This window comes from Neophocaena asiaeorientalis, unplaced genomic scaffold, assembly GCF_003031525.2.
Source record: "Neophocaena asiaeorientalis asiaeorientalis breed wild unplaced genomic scaffold, Neophocaena_asiaeorientalis_V1.1 scaffold886, whole genome shotgun sequence".
NCBI classification, from domain to species: domain Eukaryota; kingdom Metazoa; phylum Chordata; class Mammalia; order Artiodactyla; family Phocoenidae; genus Neophocaena; species Neophocaena asiaeorientalis.
The window spans coordinates 380,243-398,369 of NW_020175226.1; the positions used below are offsets into that span (position 1 = coordinate 380,243).

The 18,127-nt window shown below is 38.0% G+C and overlaps 1 protein-coding gene across 1 annotated transcript in view; it reads right to left on the minus strand.

Moving 5' to 3' along the window:
• Positions 1-1,019: 1,019 nt before the first annotated feature.
• The window catches only part of LOC112413459 (protein hinderin-like), a gene marked incomplete at its 5' end in the record, with an annotated part of 223,289 nt that continues 206,181 nt past the window's right edge, over positions 1,020-18,127 (minus strand). Inside the window, one exon of the mRNA XM_024765408.1 lies at positions 1,020-2,803. Coding sequence (XP_024621176.1) covers positions 2,593-2,803 — 211 coding nt within the window. The remainder of the gene's footprint in view (positions 2,804-18,127) is intronic.

Here is an 18,127-nt window from a genome sequence, read left to right on the forward strand (position 1 = left end):
TGGTAGGTTAGTCTTCAATTAGGTCAAGCCTCTAGGCTCTACAAAAGCCTCGAGGCTCTACAACAACCTTTTAATACATGTATATAGATCTCAAAGTGAGACACAGATTAAAATGTTAACATATATTGTTCAATTCATAATGAAGATGTTAGACTAGACACAAATTCACATTCTATTGCCCTGACGACCAGGAAATGCCTACAGGATAGAGAAAGGCAACTGGCGGGGGCAGGGAATGTGGCAAATGAAAAATAGGTTGATTGATGGTCTGCTGAAAATCCATCTTTGCTCTTCCAAATTGCTCATTCAGGAGAGGCAAAGGAGCAATTAAACTCCATTTTGTGGCTTGTGACCCCCCAAAGCCTTTACTTTAGGTCCTGTTTATGATTGTTCTAAGGCAAACAAGCTTCTTGAAGAAATCACAATCCTTTTCTTGGTCTTTCTGGCATCCTCTTACTCCAGAGAGCAGTAAGGGCACTGGTGTCCAGAATAGGCAAGTGTGGTTATGGATGATCCGAGGGAGCTGGGGGTACTTAAGGGGGTCATGACACGTGGGGCAAGGAAAAGGTAGCTCTGGAAACCTAACTTTAACTGAGAAAATGGTCAAGGGCTCTCCCTTTGTTTTCACCCAGTTTTTGGCCACACCAAAGAAAGCTCTATTTTCCAAAGGCTTCTGGAATGGGATGAAACTGATTCAGTTGCTTTCTTAGGGGTGAACTGTAAGAGGAAATTGTAATCTGCAATAATTTTCAACCTTTCAACTGAATGACTACAACTGGTTTGTCCTGACCTGATATTTACCTCAGATTAAGAATATGGCATGGACATATATACACTAACAAACGTAAGGTAGATAGCTAGTGGGAAGCAGCCGCACGGCACAGGGATATTGGCTCGGTGCTTTGTGATAGCCTGGAGGGGTGGGATAGGGAGGGTGGGAGGGAGGGAGACGCAAGAGGGAAGAGATGTGGGAACATATGTATATGTATAACTGATTCACTTTGTTATAAGGCAGAAACTAACACACTATTGTAAAGCAATTATACCCCAATAAAGATAAAAAAAAAAAAAGAATATGGTATTGGTAGGCTATATTCTTCTCTCCTCCAAAGAACAAAAAGACCCAAGTGAAGGAAGGTTGGGCGGAGGTGACAGGGCCTCAGTCTGAAGAGACAATGAGATTTGGATTTACCCAGACAAGGAAGTTGCTCCAGAAGGCTCTTGTAGGCTGAAGTAATCTAGTTTTGATAAAGACTTCAGGGAAGCCGTGCAGTCTCACTAAGTGCCGGCTGCCCCGCATGGTCTGACGTTAGCTACTGACAGGCCAGGGGTTGGTGAAAGGGAGAAAGAAAAAAGCAACACGCTCCACACCAAATAAAGTCATCAAGTGATGCATATCTTCCCCTGGCTTCCAGTGACTGGAAAGTTTTAAACTCACTGGCTCTACCAGGCTCATCACACTGCCCATAAGCTTGGGAGGCCTCTAGAGCCCACTGTAAGCAGAGGGACCCATCCCAAGAGCCCTGCCGAACAGGAGAGCAGAGAGTACGTTTCGAGTGTACTTCCTCCACAGGCTTTCTCTGTGAGGCCCAGTGGGAGAAAGGGGGAGACTCTGCGTGGGGTGGTGGAACATTATCTGCCAAGTGGAGGTGTTTCTTTGGGGCCATGAGACAGTGGTCTTGAGCAGAGCATGTGCAAGGCCTGGTCAATCAGGGCCTTGACTCCACATGGGGAGAGAGGGGAGGCCAGGGGAAGTCTGTCAGCCTGTAGCAGCTGATGGGAAGTTCACCAGGGTGAGTAAAACAGACACTTGGGGCAAGAAAAAATACTGAGAGAGTGCTCTTATTTACCCTGGGAAATGGCCGACCATAGGACGAGCATTTCAGGCCAGTGCCTCCCCTAGGGCAGTACTCTAATGCTGGTTTCTAAGGGTTGGGAGGGCCTCCCTCTAGCTCATTAAGCCCTTTTGTTATAGGGTGGGCAGCGGCCAGGCTGATGACTGCTGAGACTGACTCACAATTGGCCCTCAGTGTTTCTTGTGATAGGAGAGGCACCACCAACTCTAACCTCAGAATTAACTGACTGACTTAGAAAGAGGTAGGTGGTAAGAAAACAGGGTGGAGAGGTAAAAGGGTCTATCTTTCTGAAATTGCTTATGTTACAAAGGGGCTACGTTTAAACTAGAGGGATCTCTCAGTGGAAAGGTTTTCCTTGTGTACAAAAGAGAGCCAACCTATTCCAGCAAAATATTGAGAAGGAAACACTCTTGAATGAGGCTGAGTATGCAAAGGCCTCTGCCATGCAGAAAGTGTCCTATGTTAATGTTCTAATCTCTGCTTGGCATAGAAAAGCTACTGTCCTCCACCCCCGTCCGTCCTTAATGTGTTATCTACTGATTGGTCTGATCAGAAACACCCTGGGTTGTTAGAATGATTTCTATATTCGACACGTAACAGGGTGCTAGTGAGATAGGTCCCTCCCTGTGAAAGGAGAGACACAATTACGTTGCAGTCAAATAACTAAAAATCCTGGATCAGTATATAAAAACACCCACTCATTTCTGACGGAAATTTTGCAGCATGTGCTTCAGTGTCAAATGAAAAAGATATCTTCCAGAATTTGATCCTCCTCCAGGTCTTCAGGGGTCCTGCCTGCCCCGGTCTTGTTCCAGGTTGATTTCAGAGGACTGAGTAGGCAAGTACTGTGGTGCCATGACCCAGCTTCTCTGGAGCGATGGGGCCGCGGTTTGGAGGCAGTCTTGGGACTCAGAGATTGAACCAAATCCAACAGAGATGTCTCATACCTGTTAACACATACAACCCAGACAGAGAATGATCAGATCAGTAAAACATTAAAATCCAAAAAGCCCACAGAGATGGGCTGCCCAGGGCAAGAATCAGACCACAGATCACATCATATGCAGGAGGGCCTTCTAGGGGAACTTCAGGGAAGTTCAGAGGGGCTCTGCTGTCTGTCTGTCTCTAAGCTCTTCTTTTCTGCTGACTACTAACATTCTTTTCTAATCTGTGAAGACAGACCGTGGGGTGGACAAAGTAATCATGATAACAATAACAATATTAGTAGCAACATTTATCGCAGGCTTACCAAAGCATCAGGCACTGTTCTCAATGCTTTACATGTATCTCACTTTCATTTAACCCTCTACATAATCCTATGAGGTAGGTCCTGTAGTACCCTGATCCCCATTATGTACACGAAGAAAGCAAGGCTCAGAGAAGTAACGCGCCTAGCAAGAAGAAGACACTACACGGCAGGGTCAGGATTTGAACCCAGGTCATTTGCTTCCAGCCCTTGTACACAGGACACTATACTGCCTCTCAACTTCTTTGCAGCCAGACAGACTTGGCTGAAATCTCTGCTCTACCAAGTGCAAGCTCTGTGACTTAGGGAAAGTTATTCAGTCTCTCAGCTCACTTTGTCATGCGTAAGGGACCGACAGAAATCCTGCTAGGATTAAATTAATGAGTTGGTATAAATTAACATGTGATAAGTACTCAAACGAAATGAACCACCACCAACCACAACAAAGACCGGTTTTCACCCAAAGAAGGTGATGTTGTGTATATGGTGGGATTGGAAGGGAGTCCTCTATTATGAGCTCCTTCAGGAAATCCAAACAATTGATTCCAACAAGTACTGCTCCCACTTAGACCAACCGAAAGCAGCACTCGACAAAAAGTGTCCGGAATTAGTCAACAGAAGATGCATAATCTTCCATCAGGATAACGCAAGACTGCATGTTTCTTTGAAGACCAGGCAAAAACTGCTACAGCTTGGCTGGGAAGTTCTGATTCATTTGTCGTAATGGAAAATATTTCAGTTCCCTGGAAGACTGTAAGAGGCACCTGGAACAGTTCTATGCTCAAAAAGATAAAAAGTTTTGGGAAGATGGAATTATGAAGAACGGCAGAAGGTAATGGAACAGAAAGGTAAATATGTTGTTCAATAAAGTTCTTGGTGAAAATGAAAAATGTGTCTTTTATCTTTACTTAAAAACCAAAGGCAGAGGAGAGGGGGAAGACGGTGGAAGAGTAAGACGCAGAGATCCCCTTCCTCCCCACAGATACATCAGAAATACATCTACACGTGGAACAACTCCTACAGAACAGCTACTGAATGCTGGCAAAAGACCTCAGACCTCCCAAAAGGCAAGAAACTCCCCACGTACCTGGGTAGGGCAAAAGAAAAAAAGAATAAACAGAGACAAAAGAATAGGGACGGGACCTGCATCAGTGGGAGGGAGCCGAGAAGGAGGAAAGGTTTCCACACACTAGGAAGCCCCTTTGCAGGCGGAGACTGCGGCTGGCGGAGGGGGGAGCTTTGGGGCCGCGGAACAGAGCGCAGAAACAGGGGTGTGAAGGGCAAAGCGGAGAGATTCCCGCACAGAGGATCGGTGCCGACCGACACTCACCGGCCTGAGAGGCGGGGCTGCTCACCCACCGGGGCGGGCGGGGCTGGGAGCTGAGGCTCGGGCTTCGGGTCGGAGTGCAGGGAGAGGCCTGGCAGCATGAAAACAGCCGGCAGGGGTTAGTGCACCACGGCTAGCCGGGAGGGAGTCCGGGAAAAAGTCGGACCTGCCAAAGAGGCAAGAGACTTTTTCTTCCCTCTTTGTTTCCTGGTTAACAGCTGATCTTTCAGCAGAAACTCTGCAAGCCAGAAGGGACCGGCAGGACATATTTAAAGTGATGAAGGAGAAAAACCTACAACCAAGATTACTCTACCCAGCAAGGATCTCATTCAGATTTGATGGAGAAATTAAAACCTTTACAGACAAGCAAAAGCCGAGAGAGTTCAGCACCACCAAACCAGCTTTACAACAAATGCTAAAGGAACTTCTCTAGGCAAGGAACACAAGAGAAGGAACAACAAAAAAAACCCCAAAGGCACTTTTTGGCCAACCCAATAAAATCTGATGGGACAAGGGAGCATGTGCGTGAATAGAGGAGATATGCCAGGCATGTATATGTGGGTTCTGGCCCACAGCTCAGTGTGTATGCCAAACAGTTGGCTGCCTGCTTGGTATGCACATTCATGCCAGAAGCAGTCTGGGGTGGTGCAGGGCCCCAGATTAGTGATGGTGATGGTGGCAGAAGCAGCAGTGGTGGTGGCAGTCGTGGGAGGCTGGCTCGCCTGTCTTCGCAGAGCTCATCCCCAAGGCAAAAATATTAGCTCTCTGGCCTGAGCACTGGGATAAGAACTGCTAGTGTTTAGGCAATAAACGTCAGTAAATTATTACAAAATAAAAGCATACGCATGGACATTGTAATATAGCATATCAAAGAGCTATCAGAAATCTTCAAAGAATTTAGAATCTCTGGTTTTAAAAACTGCTGCAACATTGCAAAGCAAATATCCACAGGCTGAGAAACAGAAATTAAATATAAAGATTGTTGCATTTGATGGAAAAGAACATTGTTTTTATATACAGCTTCAAATGAACCAATTAATGAGGAATACAGTTTTAAAATTAATTTTTTCTTTGTAATTTAAGATACAGTAATAGAAAGCATAATAGGCATTTTGAATTACCTACAAACCATTCTCATATGACCTCTACAAGTTACAGAAAATGCCAGAGAAAACATTAAAATGGCATTGTAGAAATGTAAATTTATACACATACATGAAACTATGTGTATGAATAGTTAAATCTTTAAAAAAAATTGTTCCATAAGAACCATCAGTTCTAGATATACTAAAATATACTATTTATATTTGTATAATATACAAAATATACTATTTATATTTTGAAATAATTTATCAGAAATCTATCCAAATGTCACAGCTTATAAAATATCCTTAACAGTTCCAGTGTCAGTTGCCTCAACAGAAAGATCTTTCTCAAAATTAAAAATTACCAAAATTTATGTGTGATCTTTCATTTGCCAAGAGCAACTAATCTGCTTTTAAGTATATCACTTAAAGTTGCTAAAAGTATAAACTTTGATGATCTAATAAATGAATTTGAAAAAACATGAACCAGAAAAATCTTATGATCAACCAAGTTATCACATTAATAAAGTATTACTATTTATTATATTATATAAAATTATATCAAAAATACTTTTTTTGCTATCTGCAGGTTTATATTACTCATGTATCACCTGTTATTTTATAAATTTCTTCTTAAAGGAAAATGCTTTGCAGCTTAGTCCCTTTAACTGCATTTTTCACTCTACCTTTTGAACAAGGGATTTTCATTTTGCACTGGTCTTGTAAGTTACGTAGCTGACCCTGCCCTTAAGTCCCAGGCAAGACCTTGAAATGAAACAATTTCAAGGTCCAGTGCATAAGCTGCACTGGATGAAAAGCTAAACATGATGCAGGAGCTCTCCCTTCCCACTCTCTTTTTTCACCTTTGGTGATTTCAGTAGACCTCTCCCGATTACCCTCCTCTTCTCTTACCTTTTAAATGATGGAATGTCCCAGGGCTTAATCTTTAGTTCTCACGTCTTAGGTGATTCCATTCATTCTCATGACTTTTAATAACAGCGATATGTTAACGACTCCTAAATGTATAGCTCTAACATCAACCTCGCTCTTGAGCTCCAGACTCACACCCAACTGTTGCCTGATATCTCCACTTGGATGTGCGATAGGTATCTCAAACTATCTAAAACAGAACTATTATTTTTTTTCCCTCTAAATCCCACTCCTCTCCATCAACGCAGCTGCTCAGGGTTGCCAAAAACCTGCAGGTATGCTTGATTCTTGCCTCTGGGCCTGTGCGTGTGTTGAATCCTCTGCTTAGGATGCTCTTCTCTCAGATCTTATTCGCTTTTCTCTTTCAACAGTTACAAGAGTAGGGTCATTATTTTGTTTATGTTATTATCTCCAGTGCCAAGAATGGTATCTGACCCAAGGTAGGAGCTAAATATTTGTTGAAAAAATGAATGGTTCTATTGTTCAAGTTTTAGCACCTTCCTCCATAGGCAGCTTTTTAGATCTTTGGACAGCTAGTCTTTAAAAAAATTACAATATATTTCAAACAGTATGGAAGTATTACTCATCCAATTATTCTTCTTGTTCTTTTATAAAAAAGGATAATATACATATGGATTGTATAAACTACTTTTTCACTTAATATATTGGGAATATTTTTTCCATATCAATTTTTTATAACATTATTTTTAATGATTTCAGATTACTTTGTCTCCTGGAAGCACTCTTAATTTAGTTAACCAATCCACTATTGAAGAGCACTTAGGTTAGGTCCAAGGTCTTTTGAGACTAAATCAGCTATGTCTCTCATTCCTTTTTTCAATCAGTCAATGCCCAAAGAGTATTCTCTACCCCAATTCATCATAAATTAGCAAAGTACTGCTATCCCTATTACATTCTATAGTTTTACTCTCTTTTTTTCCCAACCCTTCCCATCTCCTATTTTAACTGAAACTTGATTCTTTCCTGAGATCAATGTTTCCCTTACATCCTTCTCAGTGAGAATTGTTAATACTCAATATACCTTATATACTTCAGGGCCAAGAGGTAGTATTTGGATCATCACTGCTTCCATTTTTGCTTTTTGATCATTATTTTCCCTGTCTCTCATTAAACTCCCAGTGCTCTGAGGATTCTGTCATCTGCTCTACCACCTTCAACCTCTCTTCATCTGTAACATCTATTTACCCATTCACTCTCAACCACTGATGATAACACCTGATTCAGTCTTCTCCTTCAACTGTTACCATCATCCCTGCTAATGTCAACATTACATAAATGACACTCAACCAACACTCTGACTTAGTTCTTTGACCTCTCAGGTCAAATACTTTCTCAGTAAGGCTTTCTTTTTATATCCAGGAACTTGTGACCAATTAAACAGCATCTCTTCTGAATTCAGTAATTCAAACATTCTACTACTTCCTGATGCCCACATCTTACCCTCAAGCTTGTTTTTTCAACTATTCCCACTATCTCTGCCCATTGGTCTCAACGAACCATTAATTCAAACAATCATTGCTCTAAGAACTGGGAGTGAAGTGGTGAACAAGATAGCTCAAATCTCTGTCCTGTGGGACCGTTAATAGCTTACCTTCTTCCCAACCCTTTACTTCTTATTGAACTTGAATTTCATGGTCCAGCATTCCAAACACTCGTTTAACAAAGCTCTTAAAAACATGTCCCCTGTATATTTGTCCCCTCCCCTAAATCTGGCAAAATCATAATACTGCATGAATCCAAATGTCTGCCTTTTCTGTGAATTATAGTTGGGAAACAGTGTAAATAAAACAAAATCAAAGAAACAAGAAAGAAACAAAGAGCAGATCCAATATAGATTCCTAGTCACTAACCTTAAATGGGTGCTAAACATTTTCTTTTTTTTTTTGCGGTACGCGGGCCTTTCACTGTTATGGCCTCTCTTGTTGCGGAGCACAGGCTCCGGACGCGCAGGCTCAGCAGCCATGGCTCACGGGTCCAGCCGCTCCGCGGCATGTGGGATCTTCCCGTACCGGGGCATGAACCCATGTCCCCTGCATAGGCAGGCTGACTCTCAACCACTGCACCACCAGGGAAGCCTGCTAAACGTTTTCTGACAGAGCTACTGTATTTCTCTAATCAGCTGTTCTGCTCTCTTCGTTTCCCCTTCTCGCAATTTATGCTAAACAGATGGCCTTGCTTCCCACATCAGAGAAAGGAGGTCATTAACGAGAAACTGTCGTCACTTTGTCACAAGTCTTTCAGCACCTATCATTTCCTCCTTTTACACTGAAGGAAGTGATCCTTCTCTTAGACAAGGCTAATCACTCCATTTGTGCTTCTTAGGAACCTTTTAGTATTGACTATCCACTCTAGAACCTTCAATCTTTTCCTGTTTACTAGATAACTAAGAGCACTTAAGACATTCTTTCATTTCCATAACCACACCATTTCTCAATTTTTTCCAACCTGGCTTTCATCTTCTGTACTAAAATTGAACTCACCAAATTTCACCAGTGACTTCCATGCTGCTAAATCCAATGGACATTTTGTAGTCCTTGTTTTACATAATGTCTCGCCAGCATTCAATGTTGCTGATTGCTTCTTTATAAACTTTAAACTGTTTTATTGAGGTAAAATATGCATACAGAAAAGGACACCTATTTAAAGCATTCAGCTCAGTGATTTTTAGTTTAACAGGGTTGAGCAACTACCATAATTTAATTTGAGAACATTTCATTCCCCGCCTCCCTCCCCCCGAGAAACTACCCATTAGCAGTCACTCCCTATTACATTCCTTTTTTTGCCAAATAATATGCCACAGTATGAATATACCACATTTTATTTATCTTTCATCACATGATAGACACTGGATTGTTTCTATCTTTTGGCTATTGTGAACAGTGCTGCTATGAACAGTCATGTATGTGTTTTTAGTAAACATATGTTTTCATTTCTCTTGGGTCGATACCTAAGGGTGGGATTGCAAATTCTATGTTTAACCTTTTAAGGAACTGCCAGACTGTTCTCTAAAGTGGATGTGTCACTTCATGTCAGTATTTGGAGGTCTTTTTTCTGGGACTATTAAGCTTCTTCAGAGAAGAATCTTTCAGTATTCTGGGAGGGAGATGTGGTCTACTTCTGGGACAGGGAAGGAGGTCGACTTTTTCCATTTTTATACTTTGAAGTCATCCCATTTTCAGTGCTCATCTAATCTTCCAAAGTACATGACATTCCTGTGTCTTCTCTTCTCTGCTGAATTTCTCCAGAGAATTCATCTCCAGTCTTTTGTCTGGGACTAATATTCCATATATGGCACTTGCTTCAAATGTCCACCTCATTTCTAGTTCTACCTCATATCACCATTCTTTACTGTTCATGTTGCTTCCAATTCCCAAACTTTTACAAAGTACTGTGACATCAATCTCTTTTCATTTGAATACCCTTCTCAGTGCTTTCTATGTGGTAGCTTCCTCTGTCCTGTCTAGTAAGTTACTAACCCTACATTCATTTTCCATTTTCCAAAAATGTATATAAATCTCAGGTATATTGATGACTCTTCTCCCATTTATTCTTATGGATTTACACCTTTAAAAACATTAATTTACTCTCATCTTACTGGTGTCTCAGGAAATAGAAGAGATAAATACAAGTTCTCAATCATCTTAGCTAGGAAATACATTTGCAGAAAGGTTCCATAAATTTCTAGGTTTATTATTAGAAATTTCTGAGTTTTTTCATCGCTATCACAAATGAGTTTCCCCCTCCCCACTTTATCTTTCAAATAGCTAATGTTGGTATCAAGATTTATAGTAATTGAGCTTTTAGGTTTTTTTTTTTTTGGCCACACCACACGGCATGTGGGATTTTAGCTCCCACGTCCTCTGCACTGGAAAAGTGGAGTCTTAACCACTGGACCACCAAGGAAGTCCCTACAGTGACTGAGTTTTGTACATTATTGAACTCTCAATTCTTTATTTTTTCAGTTGATTTTTATGGGTTTTATGGGTGAACAATTACAAACCTTATAATCATAAAGTTTATGCGTTCTCCCATATTTGTATTATTTTTTCTTATATTATTGTATTGGCTAGAACTTCCAGGGCAATACAAGTTTTATAGCCACCTTTGTATAATTCTGATCTAAACAGAAATTATTCTATTTTATCACTATTAAGTATTTCTCATCTAGATACTCTTTATTATATTAAGAAGTATTTTCTCTTTTGGCTTACTAGAAGCAGGAATGAAAAATTAATTTTACCAAGTAACTTTTAAGTATATACTGAGACGATAATACACTTTTTTGGCATATTGTTAAGAAATATTCTATTTTTGGCTTCCAAAATAGTAGGCATATTTTAATTATTAGAATACATTCTTCCTGGTTATATAGTATTATTCTTTATATTTACTCAGATTTTTATGATTATTTTAGGGTTTAAAACATCTATATTTATAGGAAATATTTGTTCATAATCCTTCTTATGGTTCTTTATATCCCTATATATTAGTCTTACCTCAGTGGGAGAAAAGGAATAGTACCAATTTAAGAAAGAATGAATTTATAAAGAAGGTAGAAGGATAACCAATTACCACACTGGACTAGGAGACCTAAAATAGGTCATCTCAGGAATCCTAAAACAGTTCCTCTCAAAAGTTTCCTACTTTTTAATTGCTAAAGCAAACCTAGACTGGCATTCAGGTTTCTGAAAAATAGAAGATATTGCATGTTTTATAAGTGCTTCCCAATCATCTGTCAAACATCAGCAAAAAGGTTAGTTAAGAAAAAAGGGTGGTCTTGAACCTGCCTATGAGGCTGCAGATCTCATAGAAGAACTACTCACATAGATGGAGAGAAAGTCAGATATGTGCAGACACAGAATTGAGGGTAATACTCAGAAAGTTACCTTTCTATTTCTTGTTCTCCATTCAACAGAGGCGCTGTCACAAAAGGACTCTGCTAATCCTAATTTAATATATTTCTTCTTGAAGTGCATATAAGCCACAGAGTGAATACTATGCAAGGTCAGTGCACCTTGGAGGGAGGCTAAAGAATTTACCAGAAAGTTGACGGGTATATGGGAGATCCTCTAATCAAGAACAATTTTAATATAACATATTAGAAGGCACAAATAACAGAGTAAAATCTTTTAGTCATGTTATTATATTTATATTTTTGTATAATATTTACATTTTATCTAAGACTCGGTTTCTTACAGGGAAGAAGAAGGAACTAAAGTAGCCACAATAATTTTGAAGAAGAGAACAAAGCTGGAGGGCTCATATAACATGATTTTAAGACTTACTGTAAAGCTACATTAATCAAGACAATGTGGTATTAGTGAAGAATGGATAGACAGATCAATAGAAAAACAGAGAGTCCAGAAATATACCAACACAAATATGATCAATTGAGGTCTTTACAGATGTACAAAGTAAATTCAGTGGAGAAAGGATAACCTTTTCAACAAATAGTGTTAGTGTCTAGTTTCAACAACTAGATATCATATGCAAAAACAAACTTTAGCATAAACCTCATAACTTATACAAAAATTAACTGTACATTCACCAAGACAGAACACATTCTGGGCCATAAAACACATCTTAACAAACAGAAAAAAACAGAAATCATATAAATCATACAATGTCTGCTATTAGACCACAATGGAATTAAATTAGAAATCAATAACAGTTATCTTTATAACTGGAAAATCCAAAAATACGTGGAGAATAAACAGCACACTTCTAAATAACAAATGGGTCAAAGAATAAATCTTAAGATAAACAAATATATTTTGAATTAAATAGAAATGAAAACATAACTTATCACAGTTTATGGGATGCAGTGAAAGCAGTGCTTAGAGGGAAATTTATAGCATTGAATGCATACATTAGAAAAAAAGAAAACTAAAATCAATCATCTAAGTGTCCACTTTAGGAAACCAGAAAAAGAAGAACAAATTAAATCCAAAAAGAGGGGATGTATGTATATGTACATCTGATTCACTTTGCTGTACAGCAGAAACTAACACAACATTGTAAAGCAACTATACTCCAATAAAAATTAACCAAAAAACCTAAAGTAAGCAGAAGAGAAGAAATAATAGGAAGTAGAGCAGAAATCAGTGGGACTGAAAACAGGAAATCAACAGAGAAAAATCAATGAAACCAAAAGCTAGTTTTTTGAAAAGATCAATAAAATCAATGTCTTTAGCCAGGCTAATTAAAAGCAAAACAGATGGCACAAATAACTAACATTAGAAATGAAAGTATATCACTACAGATCCTATGGATATTAAAAGGATAATCAAAGAGTTCTATGAATAACTCTATGCTCATAAATGTAATAACCTAGATGAAAAGGAACAATTCCTTAAGACACAATTTGCCAAATCTCACACAAGAAGAAATAGACAATCTGAATAGGGCTTTAGCTATTAAATAAATTGAATCAATAATTAATAACCTTCCAAAATAGAAAGCAGAAGGCCCACATTGGTTCACTGGTGAACTCTAGCAAACATTTAAGGAAGAAATTATAAGAATTCTCTACAAACTTTTTCAGAGGACAAAAGAGAGGTAATTCTTCCTAACACATTCTATGAGGCCAGATTACTGTAATACCAAAACCAGACAAAAAGATTACAAGAAAAGAAAACTACAGACCAATATCTTTTATAAGCACAGATGGAAAAATTCTCAACCAAGTGGGATTTATCTCAGTAATGCAAGACTGATTCAACATTTAAAAAATCCATTAATGTAATCCATCACATCAACAGGTTAAAAGAAACTACATTATCATATCAATAAATGTAGAAAAAGTATTTGACAAATCCAACACCCACTCATGGTAAAAACTCTCAGTAAACTAGGAATACAGGGAACTTCCTCAACTTGATATGAACATCTACAAAAAACCTACAGGTAACATCATACTTAATGTTGAGAAACTTGTAGCTTTCCCACTAAGTTCAGATACAAGGCAAGAATATCCTTTCACCACACCTTTCCAACATCATACTGGAAATGCTAGCTAATGATTAAGATCAGAAAAGGAAATAAAAGGTATACAGATTGGAAAGGAAGAAATAAAACTGTCTTTGTTCACAGATGACATGATTTTCTATGTAGAGATCCAAAAGGATCAATAAAACCCTCCTGGAACTAATAAGCAATTATAACCAATGTTGCAGTATACAAGGTTGACATACAAAAGTCAACTGTTTTGCTATATAGTAGAAATGAACAGATAGAATTTGAAATAAAATTAGCACCCCCCCTAATGAAATGCTTAGGTATAAATCTAACAAAATGTATAAGATTTATATGAGGAAAACTACAAAACTCTGATGAACAAAACCAAAGAAGAACAAAATAAATGAAGAGGTATTCCACATTCATGGATAGGAAGACAATATTGTTAAGAAATCAGTTCTCCACAAGTTGACCTACAGACTCAACATAATCAATCCCAATCAAAATCCCAGCATGTTATTTTGTGGATACTGACAAGCTTATTCTAAAGTTAATGCGGAGAGGCAAAAGATCCAGAATAGACAACACAAAAATGAAGGAGGAGAAAAAAGTTGAGGAGTGACTTTACCTAACTTCAAAACTTACTATAAAGCTACAGTAATCAAGACAGTGTGGTACTGGCAAAAAAAATAGACAAATAGATCAACAAAACAGAATAGAGAGCCCACATAAGTATTGATATAATCAATTGATCTCTGAAAAAGGAGCAAAGGCAATGGAGCAAAGATAACCTTTTCAACAAATGCTCAAAGATGGCCTGGAACAACTAGATATCCATATGCAAAAAGATGAATCTGGACACAGACCCTACACCTTCCACAACAATTAACTCAAAATGTAAAATGCAAGACTATAAAACTCCTAGAAGATAAATAGGAGGAAACCTAGAAGACCTTGTGTATAATGATTACTTCATAAATACCACACCAAAGGCACTACCCATGAAAGAAATGATTGATAAAATGGACTTCATTAAAATTAAAAACTTCTGCTCTGCGAAAGACAATCTCAAGAGAATGAGAAGACAAACCACGGACAGGGAGAAAATATTTGCAAAACCCACATCTGATAAAATACTACTAACCAAAACATACAGAGAACACTTACAACTCAACAATAGAAAAAAAAATGACCTGATTAAAAAATGGGCCAAAGATCTTAACAGACACCTTTCTGAAGAAGATACACAGATGGCAAATAAGCATATGAAAAGATGCCCACATCTACGTCATCAGGGAAATGCAAATTAAAACAACGAGATACTACTACACACTTATTAGAATGGCCTAAATCTGTAACACTGACAACACTAAATACTGGGGAGGATGTGGAGCAGCAGAAACTCTCATTCATTGCTGGTGGAAATGCAAAATGGCACAGCCACTTTAGAACACAATTTGGCAGTTTCTTACCATACTAAACATATTCTTACCCTACGATCCAGTAATCATGCTCCTTGACATTTACCCTGAAAAGCTGAAAACTTATGTCCACACAAAAACCCGCACATAGATGTTTATAGCAGCTTTACTCATAATAGCCAAAACTTGGAAGCAGCCAAGATGTCCTTTAGAAGGTGAATGGACAAATAATGATGTGAATGAATGTGGGACATAAAGACAATGGAATATTATTCAGCACTAAAAATAAATGAGCTATCAAGTCATGAAAAAACATGGAGGGGCTTTACATGCATATTACTAAGTAGCCAATCTGGAAAGGCTACATACCGAATGATTCCATCTATATGACATTCTGGAAGAGGCAAAACTACAGAGACAGTAAAAAGATCATTGGTTGCCAGGGGTTGGGGAAGTGGGATGAATAGGCAGAGCACAGAGGGGTTTTACGGCAGTGAGAACACTCTGTATGATACTATAATCATGGATACATGTCATTATAAATTTGCCATAACTCATAGAATGTACAACACCCAGAGTGTACCATAATGTAACCTATGGACTTTAACTGATTATGATAGGTCAATGTAGGTTCATGCATCAGTTGTAACAAATGTACCTCTCAGGTGGGGCTTGTTGATAATGAGGGAAGTTATGCAGGTGTGGGGGCAGGGGATATATGAGAAATTCCTTTATCTTCCTCTTAGTTTTTCTGTGAACCCAAAACTGCTCTAAAAAAAGTCTTTTTAAAAAGTTAATCTAAATGGATCATAGGTTTAAGTGTGAAACATAAATTGTAAAACTTTTAAAAGAAAACATAGGAAAAAACATCTGTGACCTGAAGTTAGTCAAAGAAATTTTAAATACGACATCAAGAGCACAAAGTATAAAATAAAAAATTAATTAGATTTTATCAAAATTAAAAACATTTTATCTGTGAAAGATACATTAAGAGAATGAAAAGACAAGTTCTATACTGGAAGAAAATACTTGGAAATCACATATCAAACAAAAGACTTCTATCCAGAATATATAAAGAAGTCTCAAAATGATACTGGATAGAAATTTGGATAGACACAAAGTGGTGTATACATATGTATAAATTAAATGTATAATAAAAATAGCACAAAAGCTGGGGGGGGCAAGTGAGAGTATACTGTTGTATGGGTCTTATACCATACATGAAATGCATGACATTACTTAAAGGTAGACTGTTGCAATTATTTGAAACTATCGTGAATGGCATTGTTGTATTAATTTCAGTTTCCAACTGCTCTTTGTTAGTAAATAGAAGTACTATTGAATTTTGTGTGTTGGCCTTTTATCCTGCAACCCTTAATAAACTCATTTAGTTCTAGGAACTTCTCTGTAGAGTACATGGGATTTTCTATGTAGACATCATTTCATCTTTGAACAGGGACAGTTTTATTTATCTTTTCCCAATACTTCATCTGAAGTACTTTTAGCATTTCTTTTAGAGCAGGTCTGCTGTTGATGAATTCTGTTCCCTTCATCTGAGAGCTTCTTCATTTCACCTTTATTCGTCAAAGATATTTTCAATGGAGATAGAATTCTGAGTTGAGAGGTCTCTTCCCTCAGCGTTTTATAACTTCTACTGTCCTTGATTTCTGATGAGAAATTATATATAGTCATTCGAATTGTTGTTCCCCTGTATGATATATGTCCATTTTCTCTGGCAATTTCCAGTATTCTTTCTATATAGTTTTCACAAGTCTAATTACGATGGGTCTAGGAGAGATTTCTTTGAATTGATCTTGCTTGGGTTTGCTGAGCTTTGTGAATCTTGTGTCTTTTCCTGAGTACATTTTCTTCTAATATTTTTGTACTTTATGTTTTTTCTCTTTCTAGTATTCTCACACAATTTGATGAGGCTCTGTTGCTATATCTTTTTCAATCTTTTTTTTTCCTGTCTGTTTTCCAGACTAAATAATCTCCAGTGATTTATCCACAAGCTTACTGATTCTTTCCTCTGTCATTTCTATTCTGCTATTAAGCTCATCCAGTGGATTATAAATTTTCAGTTACTTTACTCTTTATTTTTTTTCCAGTACGAAGGCCTCTCACTGTTGTGGCCTCTCCCGTTGCAGAGCACAGGCTCCGGATGCGCAGGCTCAGCGGCCATGGCTCACGGGTAAAGCCGCTCTGCGGCATGTGGGATCTTCCTGGACCGGGGCACGAACCCGCGTCCCCTGCATCGGCAGGTGGACTCTCAACCACTGCACCACCAGGGAAGCCCCCAGTTACTTTACTCTTTTAGTTCTAAAATATGCATTTGGCTCTTTATATTTTCTATTTCTATGCTGATATTTTCTGTCTTTCCATACGTTTGAAGTCTGTTGACCCTTACTTCATGAAGCATGGTTATAATAGTTGCTTTAAAGTTGTCTGATAAATGCTACATCTGTGTCATCCCAGGTTTGGCATCTATTGTTTAAAAGACAATCAAACTCTTGGGAGATGAGATTTTCAAGGTTCTTCATATGCTGAGTAATTTTAGACGGTATCCTGGACATTCTGAATATTTATGTCACCTGGGTATTGTTTAAATCCTAAGGAGATTGCTGATTTTGTTTTGTTTTGTTCTATTGTAGCAGGCATTAAACTAGGATTGGTTCAGGACACAGTTCCAAATGGTTTTCTTAGTGTTGCTATAATGTCAGTTAAGTTTTCAAAGTATTTGCAGTGTTATTTGGATAAGTCCTATATGCATCCTACCCAGCAGACAGTGTGGGATCTGGGCAGTGGTCAGTCCTCTAGTTCAATGCCTGTGATTGGCTGTCCATGGGAGGGGTCAGACATGTTTATCTGTAAAGGACCAAACAGTAAATATTTTAGGCTTTGTTGCCAAGAAGCAAAATCCATGAGAAGGTTTTCTTATATAACAAGGGAGAAAACAAATTCCACAAAGTTTATATTGGCAAAATTAAAAATAGAATAATTGAGTATACTTTAAAAATTTTTCATTCAGGTCCACTAATGAGAAGACTAGAATTCTTCTTTTTTGGAGGGGGAGGGGAAATAATTTCACTTAATTAGGGTTCAAAGTTAATGTTCCTTATCATCCAAATTGAAAATATTCATCTGTTAATGCTGATGTGTAATGAGATTTTTAACATTTTAATATACATATAAATATATATGAAATATATTTAATATATGTAATATATTTTATTTAATGTTATATAATAAATATATAAAACATTAAATAATATTAATATTACATT